Below are 18,180 nucleotides of genomic sequence, written 5' to 3'. Positions count from 1 at the left end.
CAGTGTTGTTAGGTAGGCATTCCAGGATTTGACCTCCCAACAACGAAGGAACAATGGTTAAGCTCCAAGTCAGGGTAATTTGCGATTTGGATGTGAACTTGAGGCGGGTGGTTTTCCCAGTCTGCTGCCATTATCCTTCTTTCTGGTACAGGTTGCAGTTTTGGAAAGTGTTGTCAAAGAAGCCTTGGTGAGTTAATGCGTTGCGCTGTGAGTGGAGAGAGTGAATGTTAAAATTGTTGCTTGGGGTGCCAATCAAACAGACTGCTTTGTCCAAGGATGGTGTTCAACTTCTTTGCCGCTGTTGCAGCTGCAGTCATCCAGGCAAGTGTAGAGTACTCCGTCACACTATTAACTTGTGCCTTATACATGTTGGCAAGTCTTTAGGGACTCAGAAGGTAAGGCATTTGCCATAGAATTACTAGCCTCTGACCTACTCTTGGAGACATAATATATCACGCGGCTGGTCCAACTAAGCTCCTCTTCAAAGGTGACCCCTCACAATGTTGACAGTGGGGGATTTATTCTATTCTTGCATCGGGTGTGAATGTCAATTAGTTGCCATTCCCCAATCGTCCTTCAACTGAGTGGCTTGCTACGCCATTTCGGAGGGCAGTGGAGAGTCACACAAAATCCTGTGGATCTGGAGTCACAGGTAGGCCAGACCAGGTAAGGGTGACAGATTTCCTTCCCTAGAACAGCATCAGTGAATCAAATGGGTCTTTATGACAATCAATGATAGTTTCATGGTCACCACGACTGAGCCTTGCTTTCAGTTCCAGATTTGTCAATGGAATTTAAATACCACCAGCTGCCATCGTGAAATTTTAACCCCTATCCCCAGAGCATTAGCCTGGGCCTCTGGATTACTAGTGCAGTTACTTCACCACCGTCTACCCAGAAGTGATGATGAAAATGCCATTGAAAGTCAAGAAAAGCAGGTTGAACTTTCCCTTATTGGAGTTGATTATTACCTGCTATGTGTGTGGTACAAATGTTGGTAATTATCAGCCTAAGCCGGAATGTTGTCCATGTATTGCTGCCTGCGGGCATGGACTGCTTCAGTATCTAAGGAGTTATAATGGGGAATGAGCACTGTGCTATCACCAAGGAACAGCTTGATTTTTAACCTCAAAATGAAAGAAGGGTCATTGATTAAGCCATTGAAGCTAGTTGGCCTAGGGCACTACACTGAGGAACTCCTGCAGAATTGTTCTGGTGTAGAGATGTTTGACCACCAACAACCACAACCTTCTTCATTTGTGCTCGACCAGAAGGCTATACAACATAGGAGAGCAGAGGTAGGCCATTCAGCCCCTCGGGTCTGCTCTGTCATTCAATGAGATCATTACTGTCCTCAACTGCACTTCCTTTCCTTATCACCTTGATTCCTGTCTGATTAAAAATCCGTCCATCTCAGCTTTGAACATACTGAACAACCCAGCCTCTACAGGCCTCTGCAGTAAAGAATTCCACCGGTTCACTACTGTCTGAGAGAAGAAATTCCTTCTCATCTCTGTCTTAAATCGAGGCTGCTCCGCCATTCAATGAGATCATAGTTGATCTTTTATGGACGCAGCTCCACTTTCCAGCCCGAACACCATAACCCTTAATCCCTTTATTCTTCAAAAAACTATCTATCTTTACCTTAAAAACATGTAATGAAGGAGCCTCAACTGCTTCACTGGGCAAGGAATTCCATAGATTCACAACCCTTTGGGTGAAGAAGTTCCTCCTAAACCGAGTCCTAAATCTACTTCCCCTTATTTTGAGGCTATGCCCCCTAGTTCTGCTTTCACCCGCCAGTGGAAACAACCTGCCCGCATCTATCCTATCTATTCCCTTCATAATTTTAAATGTTTCGATAAGATCCCCCCTCATCCTTCTAAATTCCAACGAGTACAGTCCCAGTCTACCCAACCTCTCCTCGTAATCCAACCCCTTCAGCTCGGGGATTAACCTCGTGAATCACCTCAGCACACCCTCCAGTGCCAGTACGTCCTTTCTCAAGTAAGGAGACCAAAACTGAACACAATACTCCAGGTGTGGCCTCACTGACACCTTATACAATTGCAGCATAACCTCCCTAGTCTTAAACTCCATCCCTTAGATAAGGGGACCAAAACTGTTCACAGTATTCCAGGTATGGTCTAACTCCTGCCTTGTATAGTTTTAGGAAGAATCCCCTGGGCGGGATTCTCCGCTCCCGGGACTAAGCCGTTGCGAACAGGGCCTGGGCACGACCTATTCCGGGGGCCAGCACGGTGCTGGAGCGGTTCACGCCGCTCCAGCATCCTTACGCGGCACCAAATGGGCGCTGCGCCAACTCGCGCATGCGCAGTTGGGCTGCGCCATCCTGCGGATGCGCGGGGAACTTCTTACGCATGCCGGCTCCGACGCAATATGGCGTGGGTGTTCAGGGGCCGGTTGTGGTGGAATGTAAGCCCGGTGGGGGGGGGGGGAGGCCGGCCCGCCGATTGGTGGGCCCCGATCACGGGCCAGGCCCCTTTGGATGCCCCCCGCCCCCAGTGAAGGAGCCCCCCTCCACCCCACAGCCCCCCCCCCCCCCGTGTGTTCCCGCAGAGTTCCCGCCGATCATGGGTGGACGGCGCCAGCAGGACCCTGTCGTGTCGGAGCGGCCGCTCAGCCCATCCGGGCCGGGGAATCGCCGCTCGCCGCGATTCTATGAGCAGCCCAGCGTGAATTACGTGCCGCTGGTTTCAGGGGGGGGTGGGAGAATCGCGTGCGGGGGTCGGGGCGGTGTGGCACGACTCGCGTGGCGCCCTGGCAATTCTCCCACCCAGCGTGGGGGGTTGAGAGTACTGCCCCCTATTTTTATGCTTCAGTCCCTTCGAAATAAAAGCCAACATTCCATTTGCCTTCCTTATAACTTGCTGAACTTGCAAGCTAGCTTTCTGTGATTTATGCACAAGGAGCCCCAAATCCCTCTGTGCTGTGGCTTTCTGCAGTCTCTCTCCATTTAAATAATATTCAGCTCCTTTATTCTTCCTATCAAAGTGCATAACTTCACATTTTCCTGCATTTTGCTCCATCTGCCAAGTTTTTGCCTCACCTGTCTATATCCCTCTGTAGACTCTTTGTGTCACCTTCACCACTTCCTTTCGCACCTATTTTTGCGTTGCTGCAATCTTGACAATAGTACATTCACTCCCCTCCGCCAAGTCATTAACATGTATTGTGAATAATTGTGGCCTTAGCACTGATGCCTGTGGCACCCCACTGGTTGCCATCCTGAAAATGCCGCGCTTATCTCAACTCTCTGTCTTGCATCAGTTAGCAAGGTATGAATCCAAACCAGTGGAAATTTTCCTCCTGGTGCCCTTCACTTTCCCCTTTATTGAGGCTCCTTGACATCACATTCAATCAAATGCTGCCTTGATGTCGAGGACAATCACACTCACCTCACCTCCAGAATTAATTTATTTTATTCATATTCAGCCAAGGCTGTAATGAGGCTTGGGGTCAATTGGTCCTGGGTGGAACCCAAGTTGAACACAATGGACTGTGGCCCTTAACTTAAGATTCACAATTTAAGAAACAAGTCTGCAACAAGAAGGAGGTACTGATTATGCTTGATCCATATGATACAAAACACACAAGAGCCCTTGAATTTACAGCAGTGGATAGCTTATCACATCCTGCAGAAACTCTCTGCTCTTTAAACAGAGTCATTTATTTACTTTAAGCAATTATCGTTTCTGTTAAATTAATGGAGTGAGAAATATCAGCGAAATATTCATCTGCTAATATTCCCCAGAATAATTTTTGGGCTGCAGTTTGTCAAACAATAAAAAATGTGAGTGAATGTACCTGATACCTTCGCTGTTTTCTCCTCTATCCTCCCTCAAGATCTCATCCTTGCCATTTAACTCCTGGTTGAACTTGGACATTGTGCAGTATCTTTTCTTGAACGGTTCAGCCAAGCATTCGGCAACAATCAAATTGTTCTAATCGAGATGTGTGCACTTCCGGTGGCGGCGATGAAGGAGTAGGTCGCACATTTGGTGGCTCCCGCTCGGGTTGGACCTTTGGACCTTTCCCCCCGATTTTTTGTCGGACTTGATTCGGTAAATTGATGGTGGATATTGTGGAGTGGATTCCTATATCAGTGCATGGAGAGGCGGACCAGAAGTGCTCGCAAAGGAAGAAAAAGACGAACAGAGAAGGCTTGGGCTGAAGCTGCAGCGAGAGAAAGCATGGTGGCTTGATGACCCAGCGGTCGACGGAGCAGTTGGTGCAATTTATTCAGGCGGGCTTCGCCAAGCAGAAGCAGGAATGCTTGGACCCGATTAAAGAATCAATTGCGCGGCTGGAACTTAGACTGGATGCCCAAGACCGGGCGATCCACAAAGTAGAGAAGGCGCTGGCCGAGCAGGAGGAACATCAAACTGCGGTGGAGTTGGTGGTGGGGATGCTGAGAGACCAGCAGAAAAGGCTCCTGGAGAAGGTGGAAGACCTAAAGAATAAATCCCGCTAACAGAACCTGAGAATCGTCGGTTACCCGAAGGGGTCCGAAGGAGCGGACACTGGGGGATACATGGCGGGCATGTTTGAGAAGTTACTGCGGGATGGGACATTCTCCCGACTCTTGGAGGTGGACAGGGCTCACAGAGCGTTCGCGAGGAAGCCGCGAGTAGGGGACCCCTGAGGGCAATGGTGGTGAGATTCCACAGGTATTTGGACAAGGAGCGTATTTTACAGTGGGCCAGGCAGACACGGAGTTGTAAATGGGAGAACAGTATCCTGTGGATCTATCAGGCCTGAGTGCAGAGATGGCCAGCAGAACAGCGGGGTTCAATCAGATAAAGTCGACCCTTTTTAAGAAAAAGATTAAGTTTGGACTGCTGTATCCGGCCCGTCTTTGGGTCACGTATGAGGAACAACCTTTTTTATTTTGAGTCGCCCGAGGAAGCGATGGACTGCGCTAGAAGGACTGGTGGCAGATTGAGGTCTTTGAACTTTGCTGCAGCGCTCATGTTCAAAAAGTTTCTTGTTTTTCGGACGTTATCTGGAATGCCTTCTGTATTGATTTGGGGCCTGTTGCAGAGCTGAGTGAGTTAAAGTTTACATTTGCACTGATGGGGGTTGGAGGTGTGTTTGTTAGATGTTAGATCTTCTGCTTGATCTTTTCTTTGTTTTTCGCGCAATTTTCGATCAATTGTGTGGGGATTGCTTTTCTTTTGCATATGTGTGTCCGGGGGGGTGTGGGTAACAATAGGTGGGAGAATGTCTGGCGCCATGGGCGGGGGCCACTAAGCTAGCTGGGCGGGCTAGCTCACAAAAGCTCAGTGGGGTTACTGGGGGGGGGGGATGTTCTGCTGACGGGGGAGGGACGTTTGCTGTGGGACAGAAAGGAGGTCGGGGGCGGAGGCTGCCTGGGGGCGGGCCGGCAGATACGTGGCGCGTGGGCTGGAGACTGGCCCAAGAAAGGTGATGGCTGATCGGCGAAGGGAGGGCGGAGTGATGAGCCCCCCAACCAGGCTGATCACATGGAATGTGAGAGGGCTAAATGGGCCAGTTAAAGGGGCACGCGTGTTCGCGCATCTGAGAGGAATGAAGGCGGACATGGTAATGTTACAGGAGACGCACCTGAGAGTAACTGATCAGATTAGATTAAGGAAGGGATGAGTCAGACAGGTTTTTCACTCGAAGCTGGACTCGAAGACTAGAGGGGTCGCGATCTTGATTAACAAGCGAGTGTTATTTGAGGCGGGAAGGGGAGGCCGGTACATTATGGCCAGTGGGAAGCTGGAGGGGTTGCCGGTGGTACTAGTGAACGTGTACGTGCCCAATTGGGATGATGTGGAGTTCATAAAGAGGATGTTGGGGAAGATCCCGGACCTGGATTCGCATAAGTTGGTCATGGGAGGTGACTTTAACACAGTTATCAACCCTGGGTTAGACCGGTCGAGCTCAAGGACGGGCAGGGTGCCAGCAATAGCGAAGGAGCTAAAGGGCTTCATGAAGCAAATGGGGGGGGGACCCATGAAGATTTAGGCAGCCGAGAGTGAAGGGATTCTTCTTCTACTCACATGTGCATAAAGTGTACTCCCGGATTGACTTTTTTTATTTTGAACAGGGCTCTACTGACGGGGGGTAGTGGACACAGGTATTCGGCGATCACAATCTCAGATCATGCCCCGCACTGGGTTGACCTACAGGTTTGCAAGGAGAGTAGTCAGCCCCCGCACTGGAGGCTGGACGTGGGACTTTTAGATGACGAAGAGGTGTGCGGGCGGCTGAGGAAATGTATTCACAATTACCTGGAAGTCAATGACACGGGTGAAGTTTCGGCGGTGGTGGTCTGGGCGGCATTGAAGGCATTTAGAGGCATTGTTGGAGAGGAGCTGATCTCGAGTACGGGTCCACAGGAAGAAGGCAGACTGAGCAGAGATGGACCGACTGATAAAGGACATATTGCAGGTCGACAGGAGGTATGCGGAGACCCCAGAGGCAGGACTTCTCAGGGAGCGACGGAGGCTACAGGCGGAGTTCGGCTTGTTAACTATAGGGAAGGTGGTGGAGCAGCTGAGGACTGAAGGCCATGCAGTCGGGTAAAACCCCGGGGCCGGATGGGTACCCAGTGGAGTTCTATAAAACGTTCTCTGGGATATTGGGGTCGCTGATGATGAGGACATTCAATGAGGCAAGGGAACTTGGGGTGCTTCCCCCGACAATGTCACAGGCCACTATCTCATTGATCCTGAAGCAGGACAAGACCCGGAGCTATGCGGGTCCTATAGGTCGATATCCCTACTAAATGTGGACGCCAAACTGCTGGGCAAAATCCTGTCCTCTAGGATCGAAGACAGTGTTCCGGAAGTGATTGGGGAGGACCAGACAGGATTTGTTAAGGGTAGGCAGTTGGCAGCCAACGTAAGAAGGTTGTTAAATGTGATTATGATGGCCCCAGAAGTTAGGGACGTGGAGGTAATGGTCAAAATGGATGCAGAGAAGGCATTTGATCGTGTGAAATGGGAATATCTGTGGGAGGTACTGGGGCGGTTTGGATTTGGGCGGGGCTTCATTGACTGTGTCAGGCTCCTGTTGCGAGCGTACGGACAAACAGGTCAACATCGGACTATTTCAGGCTGCATCGGGGGACGAGACGGGGATGCTCCCTCTCCCTACTGCTGTTTGCGTTGGCCATAGAACGGCTGGCAATTGCGCTGAGAGCCTCAAGGGGCTGGTAGGGGCTGGTCCGAGGTGGGGTGGGGAGTGGAACACAGAGTCTAGCAAAACGCAGACGACCTGCAGACGACCTGCTCCTATATGTTTCAGACCCATTAGAGGGGATGGAAGAGATTATGAGAATTCTGGGGGAATTTGGCCGGTTTTCGGGTTATAAACTAAATATGGGGAAAAGTGAGATGTTTGCGATCCAGGCAAGGGAGCAGGAGACTGGGGGAGCTGCCGTTTAGGGTGGTAGGTGAAAACTTTCGATACCTAAGTATTCAGGTGGCGCAGGAATGGGAACAGCTACACAAGTTAAATTTGGCCCGATTAGTTTAGTAGACCAAATGAAGGACAATTTCTGAAGGTGGGACGCGCTTCCGTTGTCACCAGCTGGGAGGGTGCAGACAGTGAAAATGATGGTCCTACCGAGATTCCTGTTTGTGTTTCAGCGTCTCCCCATCTTTATTCCACGGTCCTTCTTTAAACGGGTCAATAAGGAGATCTCTGCCTTTGTATGGGCGGGTAAGACCCCGCGAGTAAAAAAGGGTGTGCTGGAATGGAGACTGGCGCTGTCGAACTTTAGTAATCATTATTGGGCGGCGAATATATCCATGATCAGGAAGTGGGTGGCTGGGGGGGGGGGGGGGGGGGGGGGGGGGTTGGTATGGAAGTATGTGGAAGCGGCATCATGCAAGGGCACCAGTTTGGGAGCGCTGGTAACGGCGCCTCTGCTGTTCCCGCCGACATGGTACTCCACCAGCCCCGTGGTGGTGGCGGCCCTGAAGGTCTGGGGGCAATGGAGGAGGCATGTGGGAGCGGAGAGAGCATCGGTGGGGTCTCCAATCTGTAATAATCACCAGTTTGCCCCGGGAAGGCTGGATGGAGGGTTCCGGAGAGCAGGGATTGAGAGGATGGGAGATATGTTTATGGAGGGGAGCTTTTCTAGCCTGAGGGAGCTGGAGGAGAAATTTGGATTTGTGAGGGGAAATGAGCTTAGGTACCTGCAGGTGCTGGACTTCCTACGCAGGCAGGTTTCAACCTTCCCGCTCCTACCACCAAGGGGGATACAGGACAGGGTAGTTTCCAGAGTGTAGGTGGGAGAAGGGAGGGTTTCTGACATTTACAAGGAACTCATGGGGTCAGGGGAGACGCAGACTGAGGAGCTGAAACGCAAGTGGGAAGAGGAGACAGGAGGAGAGATAGAGGATGGGCTCTGGGCGGACGCGTTGCGTAGAGTCAACGTGTCCACAACATGTGCCAGGCTCAGCATGATACAATTTAAGGTCGTTCACCGGGCCCACATGACAGTGGCCCGGATGAGTAGGTTCTTTGGGGGAGAAGATAGGTGCGCACGGTGTGTGCGGGAGGGTCAGCGAACCATGTCCACTTGTTCTGGGCATGCCCGAAGCTTAGAGGATTCTGACAGGGGTATGCGGATGTCATGTCCAAAGTGTTGAAAACAAGGGTGGCACTGAGTCCAGAGGTGCCGATTTTCGGAGTGTCGGAAGACCCGGGAATCCAGGAGGAGACATTCTGGCCTTTGCCTCCCTGGTAGCCCGGAGACGATTCTATTAGCTTGGAGGGACCCAAAGCCCCCGAAGACAGAGACCTGGCTGACTGACATGGCTAGCTTTCTCTGTTTGGAGAAAATCAAGTTCGCCCCGAGAAGGTCAACGTTAGGGTTCGCCCGGAGGTGGCAGCCGTTCGTCGACTTCTTTGGGGAAAATTAACCGTCAGCAGCATGGGGGGGGGTTAGCTTAGTTTAGAGTAGGGGGTTAGTAAAGGTGGAACCTGTAAGGGAGGAAGATGACTTTTGCACTATGTTTATATTTTCATTTACATTGTTTATTTTGTTGTTGTTGTAAAACCATAAATACCTCAATAAAAAGTTTGTAAAAAAAATAAATAATCAAGGTGTGTGATTCTGTCCGCCATTCAAATATGTTCAGAAACCTTCGCTGCTTCCACTACAGTTTTATACAATGTTACATTATTCCAGCCGCACACCCTATTATACAGAATATGTGTAGACCTGCGAGCAATTTATTGCAGGATGTCATTCTGTTCCAAGTACCTTGTCTTAGTTTGTTTGACTTACAGCTTAATTTATTTATAACTACTCTTTATTTATTTAACTCTCTCCTCACTGGAGGAGTTCAGTTCAGGAATTTCTTCAGATCCACATGCATTGACAATTGTCCATTGGAATATTGTTTGGGCATGTTGCTTTTTGTTTATAAAAACATAAGGGGTGGTATTTTTGGTGCAGGTTTGATGGGCCGAAGGGCCATTTCCGGCTGTCCAACTCTATGATTCTATAATCAGGTACCGGGGACAGTTTGGAGGAAAGTGACATCAGCGATTCTGGGACTTAAAAGCTCCAAGTTATAAAGAGGGGCTTGCAATAATAAACTTGCTTTGACTGATGAAAAGCAGACGTGATGATTCAAGTCTCTCGGTATTAAGAGACACAGATAACTTGAGTACAGAGCCACTTTGTGAACAAAGGACTTTTGAATAGACCAGAGGACTGTCAGAAGGGTCAGAGGCTTCAGTAGAGCAGTGGGAACTGTTTCTACTGAATAAAAGCAAATTACTGCAGATGCTGGAATCTGAAACCAAAGAGAAAATGCTGGAAAATCTCAGCCTTCCGGTCTCAACATCGAATTCAACAACTTCAGATGATTAGCTCTAACACCTCAACTCCTTTGTTTTCATCCCATTTCATTTTAACTGTCTTTTACCATTTCTTTCTTTCTTGTCTTTCTTTATATATATAAACCCCTCCCCCTATCTTATCCCCCTCCTTAACGTTTCTCCCTTTTGCTTCCCCTTCCCCTCCCCCACATCTACACCTGTCACAGTTTACTCTCTGATGTTAGCTTCTCTGCTGTTTGGCCTTTCATAGAAGCCAAGGGAAAGAGCAGTCCCCAGAGAGAACAAAAGGTGTGAAAGGGCAGCACGGTAGCACAAGTGGATAGCACTGTGGCTTCACAGCACCAGGGTCCCAGGTTTGATTCCCCGCTGGGTCACTGTCTGTGAGGAGTCTGCACGTTCTCCCCGTGTCTGCATGGGTTTCCTCCGGGTGCTCCGGTTTCCTCCCACAGTCCAAAGACGTGCAGGTTAGGTGGATTGGCCATGATAAATTGCCCTTAGTGACCAAAAAGATTAGGAGGTGTTATTGGGATATGGGGATAGGGTGGAAGTGAGGGCTTAAGTGGATCGGTGCAGACTCGATGGGCCGAATGGCCTCCTTCTGCACTGTATGTTCTATGTTCTACGAAAGGGCATGACCTATGGAAGCATACACTTTCACATGCATGTAGCCTGGAGCTATGGATACTGATGGTAGAAAGTTTCAATTTCTTTGCTTCACATGGCTGAGTAGGAATCACTCCCACTGGCCATTGGGATACGTTGATGGATTTACAAATTGATATTCAACCTATTTGGCTGCATTATCAACAGGTCCTGGAATGGACTTGAAGCTTGAGCACCTGGATCAGAGGCAGAGGGGCTACCCACGGTGTCACTGGACCTCCTAGGAACAACTAACCATCCATAAAATATTGCAGTGAGCATAGATTATAGAACAATAAATCCCATGTAAAGCAACTGTTTTTTACAATATGTCCCCAAAAATAATAAATGTTCTTTGCTGAGCGCAAAAGCATTAAATGTCATTAAAGTGAATTTTTAATTTTGACAGATTTCCATTCATATAACATCACACCGTGTTGAAATATTTCAAAGCACTTTTGAAGTGTAGTTCATCTCACTCTTAACATGCAATTCTCACCATTATTTCAAACCCTTCTTGAGAATTGTTTATATTACTGGGGCTTCCAGCAACCTTCCCAGCTGACCATATTCTGGTTGTTCTCTTTCGCAGTGGCCACTGTTAAGTTTATAAAACTTACAAAGACATTTCCATCCACATGAATCTCTGACCATCAAAATTCTGGAGTTGTTAGCACGGTTGCCTCACGGCGCTGAGGTCCCAGGTTCGATCCCAGCTCTGGGTCATTGCTCGTGTGGGGTTTGCCCATTCTCTCTGTGTTTGCGTGGGTTTCGCCCCCACAATCCAAAAGATGTGCATGGTAGGTGGATTGGCCCTTCATTGGAAAAAAATAAATTGGATTCTCCAAATTTATATTTAAAAAAACATTCTGGAGTTCACCACTGACCAGAAGTTTGGCTGGGCCAGTTCCATAACTATTGCAGATATTGTATTATAAATATTGCAAATCAGAGGCTGCATATTCCATGGCTAGAAAGTAATCTCTTGGCTCCCCAAAAGCCTTCCCAGCACTGACGACACAAGTCAGAGTGTGATGGAATATTCTTCTGGGAAGGTGCAGCTCTAACAACACTCGAGAAGCTCTACAAAACCAGGATCAAAGCGTTCCAGTCTGATAAAATTAGGTTTGGCAGCGTCACGGTCATCTTATTGGACGAGCTGCCCAATTGTCCAAAGAAATGTGTGTTCAATCCCCACCAGTTTGAAAATTGGAATTTTATTTAATTTCTATTCTTATAGATTTGAATGGTGGAAGGAATGTCTCAACTTAAATATAGCAATCTGACCGTTCATGCATGCTTGGTTGAACCATTCAGGAAAAGGAATGGACAATGTCCGAGTTCAGCAAGGAGCTGAAGAAGCCCAACGCTGAGGAGCCCGCTTGACCAGCACCCCACTCACCACCTTAAACATTCACTCCTTCCAACATGGGGGCACAGTGACAACAGTGTGTATCATCTGCAAGATGCACTGCAGCAAAGCGCGAAGGCTTCTCCGACAGCACCTTCCAAACCCACAAACTCTGCTGCCCAGAAGAGCAGGGCCGCAGGTGCACGGGTATACAACCACCACAAGTTCTCCTCCAGATCAACACAGATGGGGCGGCACGGTGGCACAGTGTTTAGCACTGTTGCTTCACAGCAACAGGGTCCCAGGTTGGATTCCCGGTTTGGGGCGCTGTCTGTGTGGGGTCTGCACGTTCTCCCCGTGCCTGCGTGGGTTTCCTCCGGGTGCTCTGGTTTCCTCCCGAAAGTCCTGACAGAGTGCTTGTTAGGAGAATTGGACATTCTGAAATCTCCCTCAGTATACCCAAACAGGCGCCGGAGTGTGGCAACTCGAGGATGTTCACGGTAACTTCATTGCAGTGATAATGTAAGACTACTTGTGACTCTAATAAAAATTATTATTATTAGCTTCCTGGCTTGGAAATAATTTGCCGTTCTTTCGTCGTCATTGGGTTAAAATGGTGGACTGGTGCGCCAACAAGCATGTGGACATAAGCAGTTCAAGATGGCGGCTCATAGCGATGCCCACATTCCAATACCAAATAAACAGAAATGAATACTATAGAAGAGCAGACTGGAGAGCGTAACACAGGAATCTCTAGTATTGGGCTCCAGTTTTGCATACTACCTTATAAGGGAATTACCTATGATCACATGCATGCCCAGCCTTGATAGATGTTTTGCGGTCTCATACCCGATCCCTTTGGCACCGCCAGTCACTATGGCAACCTTTCCATTTTGCGGTCGGAAAACTGCAAGAGAGAAAATAGAATTTTGATGATGAGCTAACCCTGCTTATATCAACAGCAAAAAAAAAAAATCGCAGAAGCTCATTCAATGGTAATGTCACTGGACTAGCACCAGTATTGCAGAGAATGAGAGTTCAAAATCCATTGTGCCATTTTGAGAAGTTGAATTCAGTTTTAAAGCAATCAACAGTAAACAAAAGTGAGAACAGTTGAAGTGTCATAGAAATTCAAATGGTTTCATCAGAATCAGCAGTTCTTGGAATCATAAAACAGAAGAAAATCCAGTGGAAGGGACGCTCACTCGACCCATCAAGCCCACGTCAAGCTGGGGCAGCACGGTGGCACAGTGGTTAGTACTGCTGCCGAAGCCGCCGGGGACCCAGGTTCGAATCCCGGCCCTGGGTCACTGTCCGTGTGGAGTTTGCACATTCTCCGCATGTCTGCATGGGTTTCACCCCCACAACCCAAAGATGTACAGGTTAGGTGGACTGGCCATGCTAAATTGCCCCTTAATTAGAAAAAAATAACTGGATACCCTTAATTTATTTTTTAAAAGCCCACGTCAAGCGGACATTCTACGTTGGATTTCACCCCCACACCAACTCCTTTGAGAAACAATCATCTTTATTCCGGTCAATGTTGGGGGATAAACAAAATCAAACGATGTTGCGGACACCTCGATTACCCTCGATGACACTTTGGAAAATCTTAAAGTTCAGGCGCGGTGATGGGACCTCTTTCACCTCAAAACTGTACAAAATTGCAACAAAAGTACATTCTGTTGCTGCCAAATGCTAATGAAAAGGTGCCCCGGCCATTCCTCCCGGCGGTACAAAAACAGGAACATTCTCGACAATTAACAATGCTGAATCAATGCATTCCGCTGAAGGTGGGAATCAACAATTCAAAGCTACGTCTTCAACAACCTAGTTCTTATGTCACATTTCCAAATGGTTTATTCATATTTTTAAATGCTGGGACTGAGGGATGACGGATCCACAAAGTCCCCATAAACTAATCATGGCTGTAGAAAACTTGAATCGATTTCATTTTTCTGGTTAATCCATTCTCTATGCTTTGTCAGTTCACATGAAACATTGCTTTAGAACCAGCTTCTATTTTTGTAATTTGTACAATTCATCACGCACGTTAGAACAGAACGAATTTGAATTGAATGCAATGGGGCAAGTTCTCGTCTCACAAAGCAAAATCAAAGCACCTAAAAACCATTTGAAGTCAACGAAATCCTTCGGTATGATGGTCAAAGAGCTACCAACAAAGCTGGATGTTTCAAGTGAAGTTCAAACAGTCTGGTAGCGCAAATTTGTCCAGCCTACAATCAAAAACTACATTTAGCATATCAATAGCCCCATGGATCCCACAAACTCAGCTTCCGAAATCCCAAGAGTACCCAGGGCCTTTTGGAAAGCCTTTTCTCCCATATACCGCCCCCTTTCACTTTCTCTCCTTTCTCTTGGCTTTAGTTGGCCGATCTGCGGCAGCAGTTGTCTTGTGCCTTGACTAAGGAGCTACTCTTAGAAAGCTGTGGAAGCGACTGCACATTTAAGCCTAAATTCTGTCCTCACCTGGTCTCCGGAAACCCCTACTTTTCAGAAAAAGTCTCCATTACTTTTTCCTTCAGGAACAGGAAACTTTGATTTACCCCCCCCCCCCCCCCCCCCCCCCCCCTCACCATCTGGCCCATTAATCCTGAGGCTAATTGTAGCTTTGCCATGGGTGCACTGACCGAGATTGGCTTCAAAAACAGAAGATTAAACCTTCGAGACCTTTGTGTCCAAAAGGAAGAAAGACTTACTTTATATATTGTGCCTTTCAGGACATTTTGAAGTTAATCACTGTTATAATGTGCGATACACAGCATCCAATTTGTGCACAACGCAGTCCCTACCCCCCCGCCACCCAAAATAGCAATGTGCCAGGAAGCAGATATGAAAATGAAAATGAAAAAAATGAAATAAAAATCGCTTATTGTCACGAGTAGGCTTCAATGAAGTTACTGTGAAAAGCCCCTAGTCGCCACATTCCGGCGCCTGTCCGGGGAGGCTGGTACGGGAATCGAACCGTGCTGCTGTCCTGCTTTGGTCTGCTTTAAAAGCCAGCGATTTAGCCCAGTGAGCTAAACCAGCCCCTATATCTTTCGTTTGTTAAGGGATGGTTACGGAGAGATACGTATTGGTTAGGATACTGAACAGAACTCCCCGGCTCTTCGTGTAAACATTGCCGTAGGATCTTCTACATCTACCCGAGAGAGCGGACACGGCCATGGTACAATGCCTCATCCGAAACGTGGTATCTCCAACACTGCTGCATTGGGGTACCAACCTAGATCTTTGTGCTCAAACCTCTGCAGGACCCACAACCGTCAGACCCTGAGCTAAGAGGCACTGCCGTAAAAGACATTGCCGTAAGAGACAACCAAGCCCCAGCTGATCAAGGTTCTGCAACTTGTGGATCCGGAGCCACGTGTGGCTCGTTAGAGGCTCATGTGTGGCTCCTGACGTTGATTGTCCAAACTCATTTTTTGAATCTAAATATTCTTTTTTCTCACAAGTAGGCTCACATTAACACTGCAATGAAGTTACTGTGCAAATCCCCCAGTGCGCCTGTTCGGGTACACTGAGGGAGAATTCAGAACGTCCAATTCACCTCACGTCTTTCGGGGCATGTGGGAGGAAACTGGAGCACCCGGAGGAAACCCACGCAGACACGGGAAGAACGTGCAGACTCCACACACACACAGTGACCCAACCAGGAATCGAACCTGGGACCCTGGCGCTGTGAAGCAACAGGACTAACCACTGTGCTACCATGCCGCCCATCTAAATGGGTAACTAAATGGCTTGTTTCCTATTTTAAAAACGTTTATTCACATTGTAGTTCTGAGAAAGTTCAATTAACAACATCTTTTGTTAAAAAAAAATTTTGAAAGCATTGCGATCCGTCAGATATTTTGTTTTTGACTGAAATTGAAAAATGGCTCTTCTTGTTATTAAGGTCTAGATTTCATAGAACTTTAACATTAGAGAATCTGGGAAAACCTTTGTGTTTCTGTGCTATGAAAGCTCCTCGGAGGATACAAGGTTACAAAGTTTTCCGTTTTCATTTTAAGCTTGGGTAACTTGCAGCCACAAGCATGAATCACAAGGAAATCATCAGACACGTACTATTATAGGACTAAACAATATCCTGGTGTCCAATCAATAGCCTAATAACAGGCTGTGGTTGGTTACAAAGCTGGAACATTGCAGGGTGCGTGAAGCATAATGGTGTGCGCTTGGCCCCTGTGGATGGAACAAGGCATCACCAGACTAGTAATTTTCACTGCGTGACTCCCAATATAGAAGTGGTACTTGTGAGTTAATGAAATGTGCCAGCTTCCAACAGCAGAAAGAAACAAGTGAAAGTGGAGAATTTTAACAAAAAGAGACAATCTTCAAGATTTACAGAAACTGATGTCGATCAGAAAGAATATAGAACTGACACACCTACGTAAGGACAGAAGAAATAGGAGTAAGGGCAGGCTGTACGGCACCCCGAGTCTTCTCCGATTCTCATTAATATCATGATCTGATCAAGGCCTCAATTCCAAGTTCCTGCCTCATAACCCTCGATTTCCCTAAAGTTCAAAATTCATAGAATCCCTACAGTGCACGTGGAGGCGACTCAGCCCATCGAGTCTGCACCGACCCTCTGAAATAGCACCCCACCTGGGCTACCTCTCCCACCCTATCCAAGTAACCCCACCTAACACAGTGGTTAGCACTGTTGCTTCACAGCTCCAGGGTCCTGGGTTCGATTCCCGGCTTGGGTCACTGTCTGTGCTGAGTCTGCACGTTCTCCCCGTGTCTGCGTGGGTTTACTCCGGGAGCTCCAGTTTCCTCCCACAAGTCCCGAAAGACATGCATATTAGGTGAATTGGACATTCCGACTTCTCCCTCTGTGTACCTGAACAGGCACCGGAATGTGACGCCTGGAGGATTTCCACGGTAACTTCCTTGCAGTGTTAATGTAAGCCTACCGTGACAATAATAATAAAGATTATAACCTTTAGCACTGAAGGGCAATTTAGCATGGCCAATCCACCTAACCTGCACATCTTTAGAATGTGGGAGGAAACCAGAGCACCCGGAGGAAACCCACACAGACACGGGAAGAAGGTAGAAACTGCACAGAATCAGTGATCCAAAGCTGGAATCAAACCCAGGTCTATGGCGCCGTGAGGTAGCAGTGCTGACCACTGTGCCACTGTGTCGCCCCAATTCAGTCCATCGCAACCTTCGTTCGGCCGCCACAGCTTTCTTGAGTAGAGCTTTCCAATGATTCTGAGAAGAAATTCCGACTCACCTCCATCTGAAATGGGCAACTTCTTATTCTGAAACTTTGGCCGTTAGCTCTAGATTCTCCGACAAGGGGAAATATCTTCACCAAGCCGAGATGGCTTGGCAGCCTTTTAAAAATAGCAGATGGGTCCCAATTCCAGGAATCCTGATCCCATTCCTAGACTGCCGGATTTTCGGGAGTGCCTTTAAAGTGCACGAGCCAGTCCATGCCAAAATCTCTCACCTGGCACTCCCAACCTGGCCAGCTCCATTGTGAAGATAGCCATGTCCAACTCCTTTGCAATTTCATGAAGTTGGGCAAGGTTTTTAAAGAGTCATAGTTGACAGCCCCTCTGATTAATTTCCATCTCATTGGCAAGATGGAAGTTGAATGCAACGCTTGATGGGTCAAAGGGGTCTCCAGCATATGGCATGCGTGGCCACCGCACCTGGACATGAAGGGGTTGTGCTGGTGGATTCTGAGGGGCAAGCACGAAGATCAGGAGGGTGCGAGGTGCCAGCCAGTGATTTGGGCAAGCTAGGGGATGGGTGATTTGAGAGGTAGCAGGCAGAACTGATGCCAGGAGAGAGGTGGTAGCTTATCCTTGCAGCTCGATGGAGGTCATTGTTCTTCTTCCGACATTGTACGGCGGTGCTCCATGTCATGCTGCTCACACTGACCGCTGGTTCTCTGACCCCCTCTCGGGGGAGCAGGATAGCCCGTCTCACTACCACAGCATCAAGAAGCCTGGCCAGGTCGGCATTCCCAAAGCGAGGAGCAGGTCTGCACGCTGCTGTGCTTGTGTGTTGACTAGGAGTGAGTGCTAAGGGAGCGTTTAAATGCAGCTCGCCCTTGTTAGCACCGAGAGACTGACGAATCAAATGGTGAGACAGCCAATAATGGCGAGAAGCTGGTGGGGGCTCATTTACGGCACTAAGTGCAGTTAAACATGAGGCTCGATGTCGCCAATGTGGCCGTTGTAAATCACTAATTCTCAATCGCGACCAAAATTACACTTCAAACGTTTTTGGTTAAATCCTGCCCTATATTACCAATCTCTTTATCATGTTCCAGGATATCTCTGTCATTT

General features: G+C 48.2%; 1 protein-coding gene across 1 annotated transcript in view; it reads right to left on the bottom strand.

Moving 5' to 3' along the window:
* dhrsx (dehydrogenase/reductase (SDR family) X-linked) overlaps nt 1-18,180 on the bottom strand; it is a 287,258-nt gene that overhangs the window by 176,106 nt on the left and 92,972 nt on the right. The window contains exon 2 of the mRNA XM_038817868.1: nt 12,645-12,752. Coding sequence (XP_038673796.1) covers nt 12,645-12,752 — 108 coding nt within the window. The remainder of the gene's footprint in view (nt 1-12,644; nt 12,753-18,180) is intronic.

The sequence above is a fragment of the Scyliorhinus canicula genome, chromosome 14, assembly GCF_902713615.1.
Source record: "Scyliorhinus canicula chromosome 14, sScyCan1.1, whole genome shotgun sequence".
NCBI classification, from domain to species: Eukaryota; Metazoa; Chordata; class Chondrichthyes; order Carcharhiniformes; family Scyliorhinidae; genus Scyliorhinus; species Scyliorhinus canicula.
The sequence above is the reverse complement of the archived record's forward strand: the minus strand, read 5'-3'. Positions and strand labels throughout refer to the sequence as shown.